Source organism: Pipistrellus hanaki, assembly GCF_964339955.1.
Source record: "Pipistrellus hanaki genome assembly, chromosome: 10".
Lineage (NCBI taxonomy): Eukaryota > Metazoa > Chordata > Mammalia > Chiroptera > Vespertilionidae > Pipistrellus > Pipistrellus hanaki.
Window position 1 is genome coordinate 1,292,281 of NC_140512.1, and position 22,352 is coordinate 1,314,632.

The 22,352-nt window shown below is 63.7% G+C and overlaps 1 protein-coding gene across 5 annotated transcripts in view; it reads right to left on the bottom strand.

Moving 5' to 3' along the window:
* The window catches only part of GRB10 (growth factor receptor bound protein 10), an 88,397-nt gene that overhangs the window by 25,221 nt on the left and 40,824 nt on the right, over positions 1 to 22,352 (bottom strand). For 3 of the 5 annotated variants that reach the window (XM_084896175.1, XM_084896171.1, XM_084896172.1), the window contains exons 2-7: positions 21,822 to 21,911; positions 21,664 to 21,738; positions 16,724 to 16,869; positions 15,863 to 15,953; positions 11,524 to 11,613; positions 1,962 to 2,172 (exon numbers count right to left, since the gene is read on the bottom strand). In XM_084896175.1, coding sequence (XP_084752301.1) covers positions 1,962 to 2,172; positions 11,524 to 11,613; positions 15,863 to 15,953; positions 16,724 to 16,840 — 509 coding nt within the window. In that variant the 5' untranslated portion in view covers positions 16,841 to 16,869; positions 21,664 to 21,738; positions 21,822 to 21,911. Of the gene's footprint in view, positions 1 to 1,961; positions 2,173 to 11,523; positions 11,614 to 15,862; positions 15,954 to 16,556; positions 16,870 to 21,663; positions 21,739 to 21,821; positions 21,912 to 22,352 lie in introns of those variants that run through there. The other 2 variants (XM_084896173.1, XM_084896174.1) reach the window with 2 other exon arrangements.

Genomic DNA, 22,352 nt, shown 5'->3' on the forward strand with positions numbered 1-22,352 from the left:
CTAGTGGACTTTACAGCAGGTCACCAATACTGTCCAGAGCTAAGCTAAGGGGCATCACAGAGGCTGAGAGACCCAGGTGGGAGGTGCAGAGAGGACAGCCCCCCGCCCCGCCCCGCCACAGGAGGCCCGTGGGGACCAAGCACACAAGCAGGGGCCGTGGGGACCGAGCAGACACCGGGTGAAGTGTCCGGAGATGGAGCGGACACTCGGGGGCCGGGGTGTGAAGACCGAGCAGACAAACTGGGGGCCATGGAGAAGCAGCTGACCCTGGGGTGGGGGGGTGCAAGAGATGGAGCAGACACGGGGTGGGGGGGGGGGGGGATGGAGAGAGCGGGGAGACAGAGCAGACAGGCTGGGTCCCACACACGCCCTCTGTTCCACCGCAGCCCACTCCGCCCTCAGGGCCCGGACGCCTGGCCCTGGGGGAAGCCCCCCTCTCCTCCACAATGCGGGGGACAAGCTCCTGGGGCGAGTCAGCGAGGACCCTGACCCGGGTCCCAGGCCGCTGCTCGCTGCGTCTCCACCGCTCAGGGCCCTCGGCCCGGGTTTGCATCCGGGCTCCCCACGCGGAACCGAGGGCTGAGTCACTTCCCCGGCCGTGGTTTCCTCACCTGGGCTCTGAGGGCCACGCCACGCCCCTCGCAGACCCGTGGAGACCTACACCCCTGAGAAATAGGACCCCACACTTACACGCCGGAAGTGACCTGCATGCACCGGACCGGAAACGCAGGACATGCACAGGAAGCACAGAGCACACAAAGCAGGGCAAGCACCGGAAGTGGGGGCACGCACAGGAAGCACAGGTACGCACAGGAAGTGCTCGCACTGTACCGGAAGTGCGTACACACGCAAGGGGGGCACGTACAGGACATGCAGGGCACGCACAGGAAGCATTGGCACCCCTGGAAGAGCAGGGGACGCACAGGAGGCTGAGCACGCACAGGAAGAGTTCCGGCAGCGCACCGGAAGCAGGCAGCCAAGGCGGGAGCACGCACAGGAAGCGCTGGGCACGCACAGGAAGTGCTCGGCACTGTACCGAAGCCCAGGCACGAAGGGAGGCACCTGCAGGAAGTGCAGGGCACACACAGGAAGCGTTCGGCTGACCCTCTCGCAAAAGGAATGTTTGTGATCCTGTACCCGTTACCCCACCTTTTCAGTGTGCAACACAGTCCTTCGGACTCGGCTCTCCCCTCACCATGCCCCTGGGCCGCGCTCATCATGCAGGCCCTGTGCCCGTGGCCGCCCTCCCCCCGCGCCTGCGGCCACCACCCGCTCTGCCGCTGCCCCTGCGCCGGGATATGTAGGCTCCGCCTAGAAGTGGAGTCATGCGGGGCCTGCCCTGGGGAGGCCCGTCCCTGCTGCCTGTCCGAGGAGGGGGAAGGAGGTGTGTGTGTGCCTACAACGAGTGTCATCCACCGGAAAGAGGGAGGGACTCCTGCCACCCGGGAGCCGCGCCACTGCTCGCAAACCTCGCCCCCATTCCTGGACTCCCCCACTCAGAGACCTACCGTCTTCCGCACGGAACTCTCCTCCGGCCCTCCCTCCAGCCCAGAATTTCCAGAGGCTCCTCCACTCACTCCCTGGGAAATTCGTCACATGTCTGAGGTGGCACCATTCCGGCAAGCGCCCGGGGGATGCCACTGCCCCTGGTCCTGGACCCTGCTCTGGGCCGCCAGGCCTCGGATACCTCCATTGACTGCCCGGCCACTTCGTCCTTTCCAGAGCATTCTCCTCCGACAACTTCCTTGACATCCCCCCACTGAGCCCCGTGCCTGGCTCAGAGCAGGTGCTCAGTATGTCATCTAAGCTGAACCAGGTACCAAGCCCCGCCCAGTGCAGTCACGCTACACGGGGAAGAGGCTTGTATCTGCCACAGGTCTCACAAGGCCGCCCGTCACCCCGTAAGCAGCAGAGAGCAGCAGCTCTGCCCCACGCGATCCCCGCACGGCCCGGGCTCCCACCTGACAGCCAGGATGTGCATGGGCTGGGAGCGCTGCACCTTCTGCTGTCCAGACGCCTGCGGCTCCGCGGCCCGTGCCCCTGCGGGTGGTGGCTGGCCACGGGTGTTCGGGCGCAGGGGCACCGTCTCGGTCTGCATGCTGCTGGATGAAGGGCACAGACTCTCCAAGGATGTATTCATATCATTCACCAGACCGTCAAGGTCGGGCTCATCTGGGCATTAAAAAGGCAAAGTGGAAAGAAACGTTAGTAGCAGTGAGGGGTCACGCCCGAACGTGCACCTTAGCGACCGGGTTCCAAGCATGGAAAACAGTCACTTGAGGTCACAGTAACAAAGCTGTGAAGTATTCGTTTCAGTAAGGGTTGATATCGATGGCGTTTATTAATATTGATATTCCAGAGGGAATTCAATAATCATAGTCCAACTTCACGTCCACCTGCCTGCACAGGAGACACCTTCCATCTGCATACCCATCGGGGTGGGTGGGCCACCATCACTGCCCAGCATGACCCCATGCCCTGGCCTCTGGGCCCGCTGGCCAGGTCACAGGTGGACGCGGAGCCCTAAGCAGGCCGGACAGAGTTCCCCCTTCCCTGAGAATCAAGCAGTCAGACAGGAACAGCAACACCAACAATGCCACTAGCCCTGGCCCCTGAGAGCCACCAAGAGGGCTGCCTGGTGGTCAGAGCCATGGCACACAGGCTCACTGTAATGCGGGCACCCCCAGCCGCCCCTCCTCTGCCCTCGACACGGCCTGAGAGCCAGAGGAAGTCTTCTCGGGAGAGAGCCTGTGGCCGACGCAGAGAGAGAAGCAGGGATGGCCAAAACCGGTTTGGCTCAGTGGATAGAGCGTCGGTCTGTAGACCGAAAGGTCCCAGGTTCAATTCCGGTCAAGGGCATGTGCCTTGGTTGAGGGCACATCCCCGGTGGGGGGGTGTGCAGGAGGCAGCTGGTCGATGTATCTCTCTCATCAAGTGTTTCTAACTCTCTCTCTTCCTCTCTGTGAAAAATCAGTAAAATATATTAAAGAGAGAGAGAAAGAGAGAGAGAAGCAGGGATGGCGCCTTCAACTCCACTGCGAAGACCAGAGAACGCCTGGCCGAGGGGCACTGGAGACTCAGTGCATCCTTAGGTGCCAGCCCGGCTAGAACTCGAACCAAGATATGGGTCACACCGCGGTCCTGGCAATGCTGCACGCCGCATTTCAACGTGGTTAGCCGAGTCAGTAGGCTGAGGGGAGCCGATGGCCGCCACCACGGGGGTGGACCCCTCTCATCAGCGGAAGGCCTTGAGAGAAAAGACTGATGTCCCCTCAGCACGAGGGAGTTCTGCCTTCCGACTTCCCTGCACTCCCTCCGGGTCTCCATCCTACAGCTTGTGGATCTGCAACTCCACAGCCATGTGAGCCCATTCCTTAAGCACCCCGCCCCCCACACTCACGTGTGACTGTGTATGTGGCACGTGTGTGTGACAGACGCACACCCCACTGTGCCGTCTCTCTGGAGAACCTGGCTAACCAGTGGTGAGGGAGGTGACCCAGCACCCTGAGATGGAGGAGATGGAGGAAATGGAGGACAGGGCCGGGAAGGGCGGGAGCTGGGCCTGGGATGGGAGTGGGCTCGGGCAGCTGTGCATGCCTGGCTGCTCCTGCTGGCAGCTGTGTCCGACATTCCGACCGCGTGGAATAATTGTGCTCCGGCCCGAGTTCGTTTCGCTCACTGTAACCCAATACGCTGCACTAACACGGACCCCATTTTTCCGAGTTTCCCAGACCTGTCACTTTTTAACAACTTGGTAAATAACAGCTGAGGGTGACTCCGAGGCAGCACATTGCTGGTCACGTATTCCGTCTCATTTGTTCCCCTAACGGCCCCATGTGACACCCGCTTAACAAACAAGGGGCCCAGAGCTCATGGCAGGAGACCCTCCGCCTCCCAGAGGACTGCCCCGCTGGTGCTGGCGGCGGCGAGCAGAGGGTCACAGGCTGGGGGGAGGGGGCTGACCCAGCCTTGCCCGGGGGCCTGGTCTCTGTTTTCCCACCGGGGAACCTGGGGAGAGGGCGGGGGCAGAGCTCCGGCAGAGCCGGCCACAGCAAACACTCAGCAGTTATTTATTAGCCCTGCCCATCCAGGCCTCCGAGGCAATCTAAAGGTGACTATTAACCTGGTGCCCCGGCTGCCCAACAGGCCCGGAGGAGCCCAGCAGCCTGCCAAGATCACACGAGCGCTAAGGAGCAGGCCTGGGTCTGGAAAACAAGTTTGGCAGCTCCCAACTGGAGCTCCCCAGGTGCATGCTCAATGAATGAGCTCACAGAACTCTCCAGAACCCTGGGCACTCCTGTCTCCTGCTCCCAGCACACAAGTCAGGTGCAAGGACAGGCCCCGAGGAGGACGGACAGAGGGACGGGAGGGGACAGACAGCACAGACAGTGGAGGCCTGGCCGGCAGGGGCTGCTGCCCCCGAGCAGAGGCCCCGTGCCCGTGCTGTGAGGAGGGCCGGGGGCCGGAGCTCTGGGCTGCAGGGGAGAGGGAGGTGGGACAGGACCCAGGGTCTGCCTCGGGGAAACCAGCTCACGGGCCCAGCGTCCCGGGCCGAGCGGGGAGACGGCGGCGCGGCTATGGTCAGGTTGTGAGCAGTCAAATATTAATCCCGGGGCCAGATATTAAGAGGACAAAAGTGCTAAATTAATAATTAATAATTACCACAGCATTAATATTTAATGCATCACATGGGAGGACACCCAAGTCAGCGGACAGAGCTATGCCCTGAGTCCTGGGGGCAGGGGCGGGTGGGAGGGGAGGGGAAGAGGGGTTGACAGAAACCCAGGACCTTGGAGGGTCCCCTTGTCCCTGCAGCCCTGTGTGTGTGTGTGTGTGGGAGGGGGGGGAAGGCCCAAGATGAGCTGTCAGCCATAAACCAAGGAAGCAACTCATGGTGATGGCTGAGCCCGAGGGCCAGCCTCAAAGCGGGAACAAGGCCTTGCACAGGTTCTGAGACCTCGGAGGGGGCTCCTCTTGGAGGAGAGGTGCCAGCTACACTGAAGCCCGCAGGCCAGGGTCCAGGAGAGGCCTGGAACGTGAAGCCACCCCTCAGGCCCTGCGCCCCGACTCCCCCTGCGGACCACTGAGGTTTCCCTCTGAACAGGCCTCTTGGGCACCGAGGGGGTGGGCACAGCGCTCCGTCATTACGAAGTGACCCGTGTGCGCCCGGCGGCACGCCGCAGCCTCGCCACGCCTGCTTACATGCAGGAGAAAGCCCGCCGGACACGGACACAAAGGCCGTTTTCATCGCTGTCACCGGCCGGGGGGAGGGGTCAGACAGGGGGACGGGCTGGCTGACCGATTTCTCCCAGGAAAAAAGTCTGAGCACTCGGGACTGTGCCCACCTCGTGCGGCGGCCGTCTCCGCCTTCCCCTCTGCGCCCAGCGGGCCCCTCCCTGCTCCCCGCTGCCTCGGGCTCCCTGGGGTCGGAGTAACTCTGACGATGTTCAAAGTATCAAAACGGTGAGCCCCTCCGCAGCGGGCGGGCAGCGCACACCTCGCACTGCCCCGGCCATCAGCACCTCCACCCACGCCCACCATGTGTCCGCACGCGTCCCATACGCCTCTGTCTTGCTCCTTAGAGCAAAAATAAACCTTTTTAAAGAATCTAAAACCCCCAAGAGCGGACCACCCTTCCAGAGCCCTGAGGGCCCGTTGGCGTGGAGTGTTCTGAGATAAAAGCAGAGTGATCCTCAGGTTTTGTTTAACCTCTGTTACGTTCTGCGGGGGACTGGCAGTGGAATCGTCCAAACTGGGATCTTAAAGGATCGGTTCCAAAGACCATATTTCTCCATCCTCTTTACGCTTCCCGCTGAGATATCCCCACGTGGCACCCGCTCCTCGCAGACCTCCCGCGGGCTCACACTCGGGGCTGATCGGCAATCACTCACATGTGATTGGGAGAAGCAGACAGGGGTGCTACCTGAATGCGGAGGGTCTGCTCTCTGCGTGCCCGACGCCCACGCTGGCCGTGGGGAGGCGCCGCGGGCGGGCGCGGAGGGGAAGGGAACATGGTTTTCTGACCCTCTCCCCTGCACACACGTTCCTCGGGTGTATTGACCGCACGAATATAGGTCACACCACACGGCGGTGAGTGGAGTTATTCATAGCTCCCCTCCTTCCTGGAATAGGCCGGCCTAAAACGGGCCGTCGACTTTTGTCCCAAATATCTAACTGAGCAGCTCATCTGACCTCAGCTCCCAAGTGCACCTCGCCGCCCTGTCCTCAGCACACCGAGGCCGCGGCTCTCCAAGGGGTGGACAGGCGGCGAAAATAGCTTAGGGTTGGCTCATGAGCTATCCTGGGTGCGTCTCCCCACCGACGGACGGAGCCAGGCTGAGGCTGTGCCCAGCCGGGCCGAGGCCCACCTCACCCCGCACGACACCTGCTGAGTCTGCAGCCTGCCTAGGCCCGCTCCCACTAGACAGCAGGCTGACTCCCCGCCCGGGCCACTGCGCCCCGCCGTCCGGCCGGAGCAGGGCTCCCTGCCTGTGTGTTCAGGACAAGGGGGAGCTGTGCGCCTGCAGGGACCCTCCCGGGTCGTCCCCTCTTCTGTCCCAGGCACCTCTCACTGGGGAGGCTGGGGGTGGCCTTGCTCACACAGCTAACACCCCCCCTGGGGGACAAGTAAGCAGATTCGCCCCCGAGGAGGAGCAGCTAGAAGGCGCTCGGAGGCTGTGAGAAGTAACATATGTATAACCTCCCTCCACGGCGTCTGCCCCTGGGTCCGCGGCTGTTCTGTCGAGAGAGGAGCCTCCTGTCCCCGAGCCTGCTCCTCGCCCCCCACCTGGGTGTGTGCCCACGAGAGCCCCGGGAGGCCAGGCTGGGGCAGGCTGCTCAGGGCCCCGGCACACGACAGGCCTCCTTGGGAGACTTAATCGCCAGCGGAGATGATGCCCGCTGTCCGTCTATGCGGCGAATTTCTACGTACCCTCCCAAGCGGGTTCAGCTCTAGCCAGCTTTCCCGGTGGTTAGAGCGTCAGCGCTCAGACCCGAAGGGTCAAAGGCACGCACCTGAGTTGCAAGCTCGTTACCCGGCCGGGGGGGGGGGGGGGGGGGGGGCGGGCAATGAGGGAGGCAGCCCACCGCGGTGTGTCTCCAGTCTTCCCCTCTTCCTTCCCTTCGCCCTAAAATCACTGGGCAAGTATCCTCGGGAGGCCCTGGCTGGTGTGACGCAGTGGTTCGAGCGTCGCCCCGGACCCAAGGGTCGCAGGCTTGATTCCTGACCTGGGACCGGGCGTGTGTGGGAGGCAAGCAACCGATGTGTGTCCCATGGATGTCTCTCTCTCTGTTTCTCCTTCTCCCTTCCACTCTCTCTGTGAAAGTCAATGGAAAAATATCCTCGGGTGAGAATTAAAAAAATAAGTACTATAACACCTTTGGGTTTTTTTTGTGTTTTTGTTTTGCTTTTTTTTTAAAGAAGAAGAATGGGGATCAGAGAGCTTCTGGGTTGGGGGGCAGTGTCCTAGGCTGGGAGCTGGCACCCTCAGAGTGTGCCCAACTCCATGCCCCCCCCTTGCCCTGTGCCCCCCTCCCCCTGCCGTCCCTGCCCCCCCCACACCCTTTCCTAACACACTGCAGATCGAGGGAGGCATGCTCCTGAGCAGAACGTGTGGGCTGACCCAGCAGATGGGACCAGGCCTGGGTCACGCCAGAGCTCAAAGGAGCCGTGGGGCACCCAGCTGCCGGGTGGGGGTGGTGGTGAGAGTTGCTGAGCAGGGGAGCCCCCACCCCCACACCTGGGGGACAGAGGACTGGATGCGCACGAAGAAGGGGGACTTTTCTGGATGGCGCCGTACCCGGCGATTCCTGAACGCATGCGCGGATGCCAAGGCTCTCACACGCTCCGCCCGGACACCACGGCGCGTCCAGCCGGCACAAGTGCTCTCAGCCGGGATCATGTTCGGCCCGAGAGCTATTTCTGTTGACCTCTAAGCAAGTAAAACCTTGTGCAAATATAACTCCCCAGTCAACTGAAATGCCTTTCTGGCATACAATTAATCTCCCAGGCTCACGAGCCCCCGTCCAGGGGCGCCGTCTTTCCCACGGAGAGCTGCCTGCACACAAAGAGGCGACCAAAACGTGGTGGCTTCGCAGGCAACCGTCGCCGTCTGTAATCGCGAGACCAAGGGAGCCAGAGTGGACTGGGCATGTCTTTCTTGGAGCCACTTTTAAAAAGTAAAAATAGGTTTTTACCTATCCCTGCCTCCACACCCCCCACAAAAAAAACAAAAAAAACACACTAAAAGCTGGGACTCAAAGAGAGATCTGTGAGCCGTGTGCACAGTGGTGCGATTCATAATTCATATAGCATAACTGCCGCGGGTGAAAGCGGCCCACTGTCCGCCGAGGGGAAGCAAAACACGGCCGTCCGCGCGATGGAACATTACTCATTCGTTTTGTTGTTGTTAATCCTCACCGAGACGTTTTTCCATCGATTTTCGGGGAGAGCGGGAGGGAGCGGGGAGAGAGGAGAGGGAAAGAGAAACATGGATGTGAGGGGGACACGTGGGGTGAGGGCCAGGAACCAGACCCACAGCCGAGGCCCGTGCCCTCCCCTTCCTCTCTTCCGCTGGGGCTCGGTCTGGGCTGCCCGGGGAGGGTGGGCAGCACCTATGGAAACACAGTGGCCTGTGTCCCCCGCGCTCACCGCTTCCCGGGCAGCCGGGCGAGGCGGGAAGTGGCAGCGTGCTGGCTGCGGGGCCCTGGGGAGGGCCGCCGCTCCCCCATGCACAAACGCCTGGTTCTTGGGGCCGGCGAGGTGGCAGCTCCCTAGGCTGCGCCCCGGGAGGCGAGGGGGCGTCACAAAGTCCGGCAGACGCCTGGCGGCCAGACGGTGCACCTGGACCGCCGCGCACGGCGAGGGCGAGATAATAATTAATCGCCCTGGACTTTGCTTCCGTGCGGTTTACGGTCTGAATCCGAGTTTGAGGGGACTCGAGGGTAATCCTATCCAAAGTCAATACGCGGGCAGGTAAGGCAGGAAGACAGCCATGCCCGGTGCTTCCCGTCACGGAAACCCAAGCCCCTTGGCGAGGCGGGAACGTGAGCAGCGAGGAGCCCCCTTTCCTGCCCGGGCCCCATCCGGCCCGGGGCCAGGAAGCCCCCGAGCCCCTCGGCTTCCTCCGGGCTTTACGACCTGCGTCCGCCTGGCCTCCCCCACAGCCCTTCCTCTCCCAGGAGCGAGGGGCCCCGCCCGGACCCCGGCCTGAGCCTGCTGACGTGACACAGAGCAGGCCCTGCCGTCTGCTCCTGCTCTCAGGCCGCCCGGGAGAAAGAACAGAGACCCGCTCTCAGAGCTAGGGGGTGGGGGAGGAGGGAGGGCACAGAGCACCCTGCCCGCCCCCGCGGGCCTGTTCTTTCTCAGCCTGACGGCGGTCCCCGGAGCTCCGGGCCACGGCCACGGGCAGAAGCCGGCGTCCACACGTGTGGCTCTGGAAGGGGCTCACCTTCCCGGGTCTGACCCGCGTCCATCTAGCAGCCTGAGGCTGAGGAGGGCAGACCTCGGGCACGGCCGCAGGGCCGCCTGCCTGCACCCCTTCTCCACACCACCTTCCGGGGCATCCGGGTGACCCCATTCAGTGTGACACCCCAGACCCCTTGACATTCGCTCCAGAAACGTGGCCTCCGTGCACCGAGCCGGCGACTTCCTGCGCTCGGCAGTCACCAAGCAGCGAGGGCGTGGGTGACACGGGTGCAGGCCCTGTGGTCACCCAGAAAGAGACCCCACCCCCACCCCCACCCCCACCCCCGAGTGCTGGGGCCTCAGGCTGAGAGGGGACTGCAGAGCCGAAAACGGATCCGAGGGGAAGGCTCTGAACAGGCTCCCACCACATCTGGAAAAACAATTCCCGGCTCCGGCTCAGCGGCCACTCCTGGGAGACCGCCTGCAGGAAGGAGGGGGGCTCCTCTGGCAAGGGGCTCCCTCTCCCTCCAAGAGGGGAGGGCGCCCCCGAGGAGGAGGATGGGGGGCTAACGCAGCGGCCCAGAGGCTGTGCGCATGCGCGGGCACTCGGCCTGGGCGGGCTGCTCGCGGGCGGGCGGAGGGCAGGCGGCGTGCAGAGGCCCGGCCTGAGGCGTCCTCAGGACGAGGAGAGGCGTTCCAGCGGGAGCTCAGGCTGCTCCAAGAAATGGCACGTCTCCCAGAACCGAGGAGCGGGAGGCTGGCTCCCCAGGACGTGCTGGGGAGCGGGGCTGGCCGGGATGCAGGGTGCTCGGGCCGGGCTGCTGGCTGGGCACTGCCTGTGCCCCGCCCTGCTGGGGCCTGGCTGAGGGGCGGGGGCCTTGTTGGGGTAACAGGCTCCTGGGACTCCCCTAAACTCACTCTGAATGCCCATCTTTGGGTCCAAGCAGGAAGCGTACACAGCTCCCGAGCAAGGGCTTAGGGTTCTCACGATTCCTCCTCCACGAGGAGAAACAGCAGCCCATGTGACCTTCCCTCTCACGCCCAGGAGGGGTGCCCCGGCCCCAGCCCGGACCTGGAGCTGGTGAGCCTGAGTCCTGGGGGCGCCCACAGGGAGGCCCGGGGGGAGGGGAGCTGGGGGCGCTGCGTGGCTCCTCGGGGTGAGTGCCGTGCTCAGCAGCCAGGTGGACCACAGCCGCCACGTCACGAGCACGGGGCCGTCTCCAGCCTTCTGGCCCGCCACGTGGGCAGGCCGCGGGCTCTGAGGCAGAAAGGAGGCGCCCAGCCCGGGGGAGCCATGTCTGACCCAGGGCTGCCGCTCCCCGGCCCAGCCCCTTCGCCCTCACGCTCTCACTGGGGTTCCCTCCACCACCTCCTCCCTGAACCTGCGTGTCCAGGCGGCCGGAGCTGCGTCCCGGCCTTCCCGCACCCCGAGCCCCACGCTGGCACGAGGCGGGAGCCGGTGAGCGGCGTGGCGCTATGCAGAGAACGGAGTCGCCGCCTCCATAAATCAGGCTGCAGAATTTTCCAAAAAGTCAGACGGCCAGGCAGCGTTCCCAAACCTCGGAGCCTGCTGAGTCGCCAATCCTGGGGCTCCTCGGAGAAAGCCCGCCGGGCAGGTTACACGCGGGCCACGGGGTGAATCAATGCCAGACTGTCTCCTTCCAACAAGGGATGGCCGGCGGCCAGGAGCTGCGCGGGCACGGGCGGCCCCGTGCAGGAAGCCGCACCGCGGGCCAGACCTGTGCCCGGGGCCCGCCCGCCCGGCCAGCGCTGGCCTTCCGGCGGGCGTCCCCGAGATGGCAGGACCTGAGCCTGCAAGCAGGGCGGGCGGCACCTCCTGGGGCACCTCCGCTGGGGGGCTCCCTCCTCCACAGGCACCGCTCCGGGACCGAGCCTCACAGGACGCAGGGAGCGCCGTGAGCGGGACCTTCCTCGCACCCCCCTCACCACCACCCCCACCCCCCGGCGGCCGAGCCAGGGAACCCTGCTTCCCCCCGCCCCCCCGCCCCCCGGGATCCGTCTCTCCCCCAGCCCTGGACTCCCAGCTGGGCACACCTTCCTCTGGGAACAGAGGCTAAAACGACCCCAGAAAAACAACGCATACAAAGCATACGTACCGGAAACGACTGGCTGACGGCAGCTTAAAAAGAGCGAATTCAGGTGAAAACGTCTTACTCGCTTTTCGGAGGTAGCAAATCCTGGTTTTCCTATCCAAGGAAAATACAACCCCTCATCGGTGATTTTTTCACATGAGTCCTATCTAAACTGTACCCCTGGCATTTCCCAAGGCAGTTAGGTGTCCTTGGACAAGAAGTGTGGACATGTGTGCCTGTGTGTGTGTATGTGTGTGTGCGTGTGCACCTGAGTGTGCGTGTGCGTGCATATGTGCATTTGTGTGCACGTGAGTGCCCGCGCATGCAAACATGAGTGCCTGTGTGCGTACACGTGTGCACACAAGTGCATGTATGTGTGTGCACATGCGTGGGTGTGCATGTGCATGTGTAGTGGGTAAAAGGCTGAGCTATTCTTTTTTGTTTTTTTGGTAAATATTTCAAGAAAAGTGATTTTAAAATATAATATCATATGCAACAAACATTAGCATTTCAAGACAAATATTTTAAATAATATTAGCAAAACTGTACTAGCACAGAATAACATAAAAGTTGTAGGAAATGTTAAAAATCTAGCAAATAACAGGATTTGCTAATGCGGGAAGCGTGGGAGCCACCGTCTCACATGGACTCCACGGCCTCCCCCATTTGCCATCCCCCCCAACCTTCCCGACGCCCCCCGTGGCACCGTGAGCGGCACCGTGGGAAGGGAAGGCCGTGGCCAGCCGGTCTCGTCCTCATCACTGCTCACCTGGAGTCGGCAGAACCTCCCACGGGGGGGGGGGGGGGGGGGGGGGGGAGGGGCAGGGCCTTTCTGAGCCCTCAGGTGTATTTACGACCTGTGAGTTCAGGAATTCATTAAACAATTACCCATTAAATACGATGGCGGAGGAGGCGCCGGTGCGGAACGGCAGGGGAAGGGAGGCCCGGCCGCTGCCCTGGGGAAATGTGTGATCTCTGGGGAGAGGGACGCATGTGACCCACAAAGTCACACTCCCAGGGTGACTCACACTAGGCCTGCGCGGCGTTCCCCTAAATGGCCGCTGCAGGCGAGGCTGGGGGGCTCCCCGGCCGACCTCTCCGTGACGCCTGACCAGTCACCGAGCCTCCCTGCCTCGGTTTCCCTATCTGCAGCTCTGAGGACCAAGTACACAAAGAGAAGGCGTGCAGGCAGCGTCAGCGAGGACACCGAGTCCTCACCGTCCTCACGGGCACAGCTTCTCAAAGGCTGGTGCGAGAAGGCACACACAGGGCAGAGTCTGGGCGGCGAGTGGTCACTGAGCCGCCCACGGTCTCAAGGCGCTCGCGGCTAGAACGGAGCGCCCGAGAGGGGGCCGGGCTGGGGCCCGGCTGCCACCCACGTCCCAGGACACTGGGACAGCGCTGGAAGGAAAGAGGCGGACAAACCGCCCTCCCTCGACCTCCTCGCCTTCTCCGCCAGCGGGGTCTTTCCCGCTTCAGTCTTTTCTTTCCGTTGACTGACCCGGGAGACTCGGGCTCTGGAGAGGGTCCCCGTCTTTCCACCCGGCACACCCGCACAGCTCTGCACCCGAGGCCCACACGCTCCGAACCAACCCCGAGGCTCACAGACCGAGGAGAGACGGAAGTGGGGCGCCGGCCAGGGCTGGGGTCCCCGGGTGCGGCAGGGGCCTGGGCCGGAGGCGGTGTGCAGCCGGGGCACCCAGAGCGACTGTGAGGTGAGCTCCAGGAGGGCCTGGCCCCGGGGAAACCCCCGTGCAGACGCAGCGACGCGATGCCGGAACCTGAACCTCCCTCCACTCCCTGGGCACCTCCCGTGTCTGTGGGAAGAGGAGTGACCCTCAGGAACAACTGGTTTGAAAACCACAGTTCTCGGCCTGGCTGGATAGAGCGTGGCCTGTGGACTGAGGAGACCTGGGTTTGATCCCGGTCAAGAGCATGTACCTCAGTTGCAGGCTCAATCCCCGTCCCTAGTTGGGAGACAGCCAGCCGATGTGCCTCTCTCAGGTCGATGTTTCTCTCTCCCTCCCATTCCATGCTCTCTAAAAAAAAATCAATGGAAAACACCCTCAGGGAGGAGTGCCAGCACAAGCTCTGAGGACCTGCCAGGCGGGCGTACCTCAGCCTGCAAGGCCGTTTCTGTGTTTCTGCGAGGTGGCGGCCACCCCTCCTGTTGTCACAGCCGTGGCCCTTGATGTTCGCGGGCGGCTGCCACGTCTCCAGCTGGGCCTCCCAGCTGCGCCCAGAGGAACGGTCTTCCTTCCTTCCTCCGAGTCCCGGTGCCCAGGGCGTGGCATCCTGAGCTCTCACAAGACGGGCTCCGCGGGGTTCCTGTCCGTCCTGCCTCCGTCGCCGTAATTTCTGACCTTCATCTGTACAGTTCCTTCCTCCCCCCCAATTCCTTCCTCAACATCTGCTCTTCTCATCTCAGTGTTTCCCCTTCTCTGAAGCTCAGACACGTCGTCTTGAATAGCTCTGTAAGGAGCAGGGCTTGGCTTCCCACTGTGCCACCCCACCCCGCACCTCTCTACCCTGCGCCTGTCCTACCCGCCACCTCCCCACCCCGCGCCGCCCCACCCCGCGCCTGTCCCAGGAGCCGCTCTCCACGGCGAGGTCCCCTCCAGCCCAGCGGGGTGCCGTGTGTCTCTGTCAGTGGTGCCTTGCACACTTCCTGCGGGCCTCAGTGTGATCGCACCGGGCCCCCGGGCCCCAGACCCGGGCTCAGAGAAGGATGGCTTCGCGCTTAGTCGATGTCCGTCGACGGCCAGCCCTCTGGAGAGCGGCAGATCTCACCAGAGCATCGGAGTCCATGGGGGTGCAGGTTCCAGAAGGCCTTTGTCCTTCCGGCCGGCTGCTCAGGGCTCCTCGCAACCTTCTGAGCACCTGACTTCCCCTTTGCCCACGTCTTGTTCTTCCTCCTCTTCTGCGGGTGCTGTCAGCCGTTCCGTTCAGTAGGGGTTCCCTTCCCTCCCTGCGAGGCTGGAGACTAGCGATGACACGCGTGTCTTCATGGTCACACGCACTCACTGGTCCTTCAGAAGCGGGGAGCTGCCCCCTAGCCTCCATCACACGCCACAACCCGGCCCTCCTGCCTGCCCTGCCTGCCAGCCACGCTCTGGCTGGGGGGAAGGAGGCAGCTGTGGTGGGGGTGCTCACAGTGTGAACTCCGGGGAAGCGGGTACGACATGCGTCAGGGGCCGGGACAGGTCAGAGGCCGGCCCCTCAGCCCCAGCCCGACCCGGGCACGGCCAGCACCTCCCACGAGGCCGCCTGCCGCCCATCCACCAGCTCCCACCCCGGGGAGAGGCCGGAGGAGAAGCTGTGGGGCTCATTCAGCCTCGGTTCTCTCTTTCCAGTTAGAGTCTGAGCACGGGCTTCGGGTGAACACGCACACCAACATTTAGATAATTTCGTTTAAAGGAGACCATTTGTAAGCAGCGAAATGTCACGGATTACGAACTTCCTCGGCTTCGAGGCCAATGGCAACAAACTGGGGCCGTTTCCCTTACATCACCTCGCTGGAAAGCCTCCGGGGTGACCCCACGCTGCGCGGCCGGAACCGAGCTTCGCAAGGGCGCCCTCCCCACACCGGGGCAACCCCTCCGAGGCCTGGGCGGCTCCCGCTCCTGCTCTGCCAAACGCCACCCTCTCCTTAAGCCATTTAAGAAACCCAACTCTTCCCGCCCAGCGAGCGGGGCTCGGGCTGAGCGCCGGCCTATGAACCAGGCTCAGGTGCATTCCCGGTCAGGGCATAGGCCCGGGTTGAGGGCTGGATCCCCGGTGGGGGGCGTGCAGGAGGCAGACAACTGGTGATTCTCTCATCTTTGCTGTTACTCTCTCTCCCTTCCTCTCTGAGACCAATAAAAACATATTTTAAAAAATCTAATTCTCATCCCACCAGTCCCAATCCTTCCATTCTTTGCTCTTAAACGCTCCAGTTATTCGAACAGCCAGCGCCCTCATTCGCCTGTTCCGTCTCGGTTCCGGGCTCCGGTCCCCGTCAAAGTCTACAGCCCACAGTCCCTATGTGTCATTGGTTTCTTCCCTTCCCACGGGGCCCCGGCAGGAATGAACCGAAGGAACAGAGGAACCACGGGAAGGTAGAGAGCCGCCAGGGGTGCCCAGGCAGACATGGGCTGGACGCAGCCAGACAGCCAGGACCAGGAGGGAGGCCCGGGAGGCGCCCCCTCGTCACCACAGCGGTCGGTGGCCCTCGGGGAGGTGGGGGCGACCCTGGGGGACCCCGGGAACCCGGTTCCCCGAAGGTCCCGCTCAGGACGCGTTCCTCCCGGGGCTTAGCATCTCCTTAGATGCGCAGGGAGGGCAGTTTCTCAGAACACCAAGCCCCGCCCTGCTCCGTCCTTACCTGGGTGCTGCCCGCTCGGCTCAGCCTGGGCCTGGGCGCCGGGCGCAGGAGGGTCAGACGAGCCGCGAGAAGACGGCTGCTCCTCCCGCTCCTGCAGGAAACGGCAGAAGCGCGGTCAGAGGGCGGCACACCCGCCAGGCGCCCCCCCCCCCCCGTGCCTGGTCTCCTGGAGCCCCGCTTCCTCCCCGGGGAGCTCACGACTCTTGGGGGACGGTCTTTCAGACTGGCCAGGCAGGGGCCGCCCGTGGAAGGCGCGCCCTGATGCCAGGGCGGGAGAGGGCGGCTGGAGGGGAGTCAGGGTCAGCGGACAGCCACGGCCTTCCACGGGCACGGACACGTCACAAGGACCGGACGGGGGCCGGGACCAGCCCCTCCAAAGCATGGGGGCTCGCTGGCATCGCTTGGATGTGGGGGTGAGGATGCAGCAATGGGACCTCCGAGCCCGTGGGTTCCACGAAGCCGGGAAAGAGGCATCGGGATGGGCGCGAACCCACGGGCCTGTCACGGGGACGGATCCGCGGGGAGTGAGGAGGGGGGATGGGGGGTGCTCTCCCGGGCCTCAGGACCCCCTGGCACCTAGTGCTCGCTGAGCCCCTGCCGTGCGGACGGCTCGGACCCGGGGCTCGGGCCCGTGCCGCCGGGCGGGCGGGCTGTGCCCTAACGTGCGCGTGGGCGGGGAGGGCCGCAGGCTAACCTGGCGAGCGCGGGGAGGCCAGCGCGGCGGGCCCTGCGCACTCAGAGACCAAGGCCACCGCGGAGGATGGTCTGACCGGAGCATCCCTAGCCAGAAGCGGGCACTCTCCCCCTCGGCCTGTCGCTTCTTTGCCCCTGCGAGAGGGCGGTTGCGCCTAGGAAACGTACCTGTAAAAAAATGTCAGAGTACTCTTCTTCCGGCCGCGCGGGGCACAGCCGCCGGCACCAGTGCGCGAGGCCACAGAACCCCTCACTGCTCTCTCGTCTCCCGAAAACCATCGCCATTTGCTGACTGACGCTCCTCTCCTGCACGCCTGCACACCAGCGCAGAGAGGGACGTGTCCTCGGGGGCCTTCGGGGCTAGGACCAGAGCTCGCCCCACCCGGCTACTTCCTCCCGCCCCGTCACCTCCACCGGTGGACCGCCACGTCCACCCTCCTACGTGGGAGCTAGAGGGGAGAAAACAAGCTGTGACGGCCCTCCTCCGCTCTGCCGAGCCCTCTGCTTCCTGGCAACATGGCAGTGTGGCTCGAGGAAGCTCCTGCGGCTCCCGGCAGATCTAGGTGTTTCTCAGGCTGGCAGCCCGCCCTGCCCGTGCCCGGGAGCCTGCCCCAGCTGACTACACCGCGGTGCCCAGGGAGGCCCCGCCCCCGATGGCCGCCGGAGCCCCCGCACCCCCACCCGGCCGCCCCGGGGGCTGGAAAACGGCAGTTATTCTGACAAGACGCGGGGGTTGCAGCAGGCCCGGGGAGAGGATGGGTGCTGTGTCCGGAGCCCTCGCCTGCTCAAACACAGAAGGGAACAGTGCGAAGTCTGCTCCGCGGAGACCACAGCCTGCGGGGAGAGGGGCGTGGGACTGGCAGGGGCACGAGGGGAGGCACCCCAACTGCCCTCCCTGTGCTCTGCCTCCGGAGGGGAGGCTTTCTGAGCGCCGGGCATCGCTGTCAGACAGCCATTGCACACGCAGACGCTAACAGAGTGAAGAAAAGGCGTGAAGGGGACTTCTCCACACGCGTCCTGTTTGCTGAGCCTGTTCCTTCAGAGGAAAAGCACGCGCGTGGTGTGTGTGTGTATGTGCATGCAGAACCTGAAATATCTGTGGAGAGTACAGGACACACGGGGTTACAAGGATCCTGTTTAAGAAATGGAACTGTGGCCACAGAACATGTGTCGCTGTCTTCTCACCATGCTTTCTGAAATCTCCACTGCCCCGCCCCCCGTGTGCACATGCACGCCCTCTTTCTCCCAGGCTCCGCAGTGCAACGGGCCATCCAGAGCGTGTCTGGTGAGGGAAGAGGGGTGGGCGTGGAGGATGTGGGGTCCAGGAGTAGGGAGGCCACCAGAGCCCCCGCCCGAGGGGCCGCACGGGGGCTGGGCCAGCAGAGCTGGCGGAGGGGGACTCCTCCAGCCCCCCAAACCAGTGGGTCTCCTCACTGGGACCACCACCTCTAAAAATCAATGGAAATAGTTCCCACAATGTCACAGCAATGCTTCTCCACCCGTCACAGTTCCCTCCTCTATGAATTCTACAGCAACCTGAGGACGTTTCTGGAAATAAAGAGCTGGAATACAACACACACCAGCCTAAACCCCACAGCCGGGGCAGCTTAGCACCCGCGTGTGAGAGCGGGCAATCACACAGTGTGAACGGTTCTGTTTATTCTGCGTGTCTCTCCCCGGACATGACAAAGGTGAACGGCCAGGACGGCCGCCCCGGCGTTTCTCGGAGCCCGGCCTGTCTGGGGGACAGGCTGTCTGTACACATTCCGGGAGCATCGTAACGATCCTGAGCCGACCTTGTCCCCCTTCCCGGTGGCGGGCCTCGGATCCCTGGAAGTAGCCGCCAGGCCAGAGGTCGCCGGTGTTTTCCCAGCGTCCACACACACTGCGAGGCGTCCCACCCCCTGGGCCCCCGCGGAGTCCAGGGCCGTTTCCCAGTATCCGAGGGGGCGGGTTTCCCAGTATCCGAGGTGCCGGCTCTTCCTGGGACTCCTCTTGCCTCACCCGGAGGTCACAGGGGTCTCCCTGCCCAGGTGGAGGGGGCCTCATGGGGTCGCGCTCCATGAGGTCCCGCTCCTGGACTTTCCCCCGGGCCCCTTCTGAAGCAGGAAGCCTGGCCGCTGCCGCACCCTCCACTGGATGGCGGGGAAGCATCCATCTTGTCTCGGTTTCTGTACTGTGCTGGCCCCCGGGCGGGCGGGCGGGCGGGCGGGCGGGAGAGGGTGCCGCCACGGTAAGCGGCTCTCCGGGCCTGTTCTCGGCGCGGTCCTCACTCCTGCCGGTCTGGCGGCCGCTCCGAGGACCTGCTTCTGCTCCCCTTCCCTTCCCTGGGCTCTGAGGACCTGCCTGCTGGCGGCCCCTCGCCTCCCTGTTCATTGCCTCCTTGCTCCTCGCCCGAGGGGACGCCCTCCCTCGCTCCCCCAGTGCACTCGGGGTCGTCTCCGCAGTCTGCTTGAATCGTGAGACCTTCCCTCTGAAGACCCACGTGTCAGTGAGGGGTCACCCTGCCCGTCACTAACACGGGTGCTGGCACTGGCTCCTCTGCTCACAGCTGTCATGTGACACTGAGAGCGCCCCCTGAAGAGGCCGTCACCATGTCCCACAGGGAAGGGGCGTGTTCCAGGCGCCCGCTCCCGGCCTCCCTCCACTGACACACGGGCCCTGCGTGTCTCCCTCCACTGACACACGGGCCCTGCGTGTCTCCCTCCACTGACACACGGGCCCTGCGTGTCTCCCTCCACTGACACACGGGCCCTGCGTGTCTCCCTCCACTGACACAAGGGCCCTCGTGTCTCCCGCCTGCTCTCCGTCCCCCCAACGGGCGCGAGAGGTCCTCTCTCCAGTGACGAGCAGCCCAGACCCCTTTGGGACGTCTCCTTACAAGACAGGCGACTCTCCGACCTAACGTGAGGCACCCGTGTCTCAACAGCACTATCACACGTGGGCGGGGGTGAAATATCCAGAATATGGCACAGGACCGCTCCAGGGGGTTTGGGGGGCTTGTCTGGATTCTCTGGGCCTCCTGCACTCTCCCTGAAAGACGCCCCACATTGAGCAATCTCAGCAGTGAGAACGGTCTGGGCGGCTGCCTCCTCTGTTCCTACGTGGAACTCCCAGGGCCAAGAGCATGTACTTTTTAAAGCTCAGGAAGAATCCTGTCATCCCGAGACGCCAAGAAGGGCTGTAATGACAGGGGAGATGGTGCCGTTTACAGACGAAGGCTCCAGCACGGAGGCCGAGGGGAAGAGCCGAGCCCAGAGCAGAGGACGGCTCCTGCCGCCCGGAGTCCGTCCGAACGTCCGAATGTCCGTCTGCCCTTCGGGGGCAGCTTCCCTGGACTCGGGGACAGGAGCAGCGGCCGGTCTCTGTGCCGGCTTGGTCTCCACACGAGGCCCGGCGTTCGGGGCACTTCCTGTGGGAGGCGAGGGCCAGGGCGGCGGGAGGTGGGGATGGGGCGTGAGGGTCCCGCCTGAGGGAGGCAGCCCTCCACGGCCATGCCGTCTCCCTGGAGGGGGCAGCCCGAAGCCCGTGATGGAGGCCGAGAGGGTCGCTCCACGGGGCTTTACGGATATTTTCTGAAGCCGGGGCGGGCGTCCAACGTTCGGGGCAGAGCGGGGCCTCCAGAAGGGGACGAGGAGGAGCCTCGCGGGCGGGCGGCCTGGGACAGTGATCTCATTCCATCTGCACTCAGCCCGGGAGGGCGGGGGGCTGCGGCGGCCTCCGCCAGAGCCCCGTCCTTGGGCCTCCGTGGGGCCGGCAGGGGCGGGCGGGGCGGGCTGTCCAGCTCAGCAGTTGCTCCTCCGGAGTGTTCCTGGCGGCCACACCCGGGGCCTGCAGGAATGTCCTGGCCGCTCCGGCGAGAGGCCTCCACCGACCCCACTGGCTCCTCGCACCCCGCCTGCCCCTCCCTGCGAGCCTCCAGCCCCAGGAATGCGCCCACTGTCCTGCGCGGCCCCACGCCAGGACCGCCAACCACGGCCGGAGGCCCACCTTCTGTGGCTCCACGGAACAAGGATCCTGGGTGTTCTATGTGTTATTTTTCGTTTTGTTCCTCCTCACCTGAGGACATTTTTCCATTGATTTTTAGAGGGGGGGGACGGAGGGAGGAGAGAGAGACACACTCATGGGCTGCCTCCCACACACACCGGACAGGGCTGAGGATCGACCTGCAGCCTGGGTACATGGCCTTGACCCAGAATCATACCCAGGGCCTTTTGCTCGGCCGATGCTCTAACCACTGTCCACGCTGGCCAGGGCCGAGCCTGCCTCTTAAAGATCAACCTTGAGCGACTCAAGCTGGGTCTGGACTCTGGCGGATCCTGAGGGAGCAGTTTGCTTCCCTAAATATGCCTTTTGGGGTGCCAATTCTTGTATGCTGGTTACTTTTAAAAAACAAATAGGGGGTGTGCAGGAGGCAGCCGAGCCACGATTCTCTCTTATCACTGATGTTTCTCTCCCTCCCTCTCTCTCTCCTTCTCCCTTCCTCTTTGTAATCAATTAAAAGGACATATTTTTTAAAAAGTGGAATCTTCATGATCTGGAATGCCCTCTATGCACACCATCCCTTCCTCCTCAAGACTTAGCCCCCAAACCACCTCCTTCCGGAACTTTCTCTAACAGCCCAATGAAAATGGGATCTTCCTCCCTCATCTTGATGTAACTCAAGGTAGGAATGAGGGATGGTCAGCTGACCAGCGGGGGCCCCTCCGACCTGGGGCAGGGCGTCTCTGCCTCTGGGCGAGGCGGGCGGGGAGGCTGGAGGGGAAGGAATGCCACGGAAGGCAATCCCCTGGACATGCCCACCCGGCCAGAGCCTCAGCGGCACAGGGGCAGCTGGCCCCGCTCGGCGTCAGCTGGCACCGTACTCGGTGGCAAGCAGAGGGCACCTAATAAATCTGCCGACACCAACTGCCGAACCTGCTCAAGACCAAAGAAGGTCTGCTGAGCAGAGTGAGCAGTTCTCGGTCCAAGAATCGGAGCAATGCGGCCTGAGAGCAGCTGGGAATTCAGCGAGGCAGGAATGTAACCGTCAGCACAGCAACTGCTGGGTAACAAATGGAGATGCCGGGCTCCAGTCCAGCCCCCAGGGTCCCGTCCCCATTTCCCACCTGCGGTTTGTCCGGGGACAGCAAGCAGATCCTGGCTCCTCTGCTCCAAGGCAGGACAGCGCTGGGCAGGTGGGTCTGAGGAGCAAACGAAAGGACGTCAGTGAGGGGCCTGTCCGGGGGTGAATCCGGCCACGTGCTCTCAGGCAGACGGTACTCACCGAAGGGCTGGGCGTGGGTCAGAGGTCTCTGTCCGGGGCTGTCCTCGGCCGAGTCCTCAGACCTGCCTGGCACACGAGCTGGTCAGGGACCTAGACGAAGGCACAGGAGACCTTTACACCCTCCGCCTGAACCTGTGTGCTAACATCCCAATGTGCGTGCACTTAAACTCCACACGTACCCCAAACCACCCGCCCATGGTGAGAACGTGGGGCCGTCAGGGACCCCACCTGAGGATGCTGTCAGAATGAAGCGTGAGGAGCTCTCCCAGCCTCCCTCGCAACCCCCTAACCTCCACCCTGAGGGAGCCCCTGGGCCACAGACTCCCTCCCGCAGGTGGCTGATGGGGAAAGCCAGCCCCGGAGGAGGCCGAGAGCAGGCCGCACACCAGTGACCTCTCACCGCCCCCACTGCGCCGCCCGCCATCGCCGCCGCGGCAAGCTCAGCACAAGCGCGTCCCTCCCAGCACCCCAGGGCTCCTCCCAGACACAGACCCCAAACCCACACCCTCCCCAACGAGCCGCCCTCCAGGG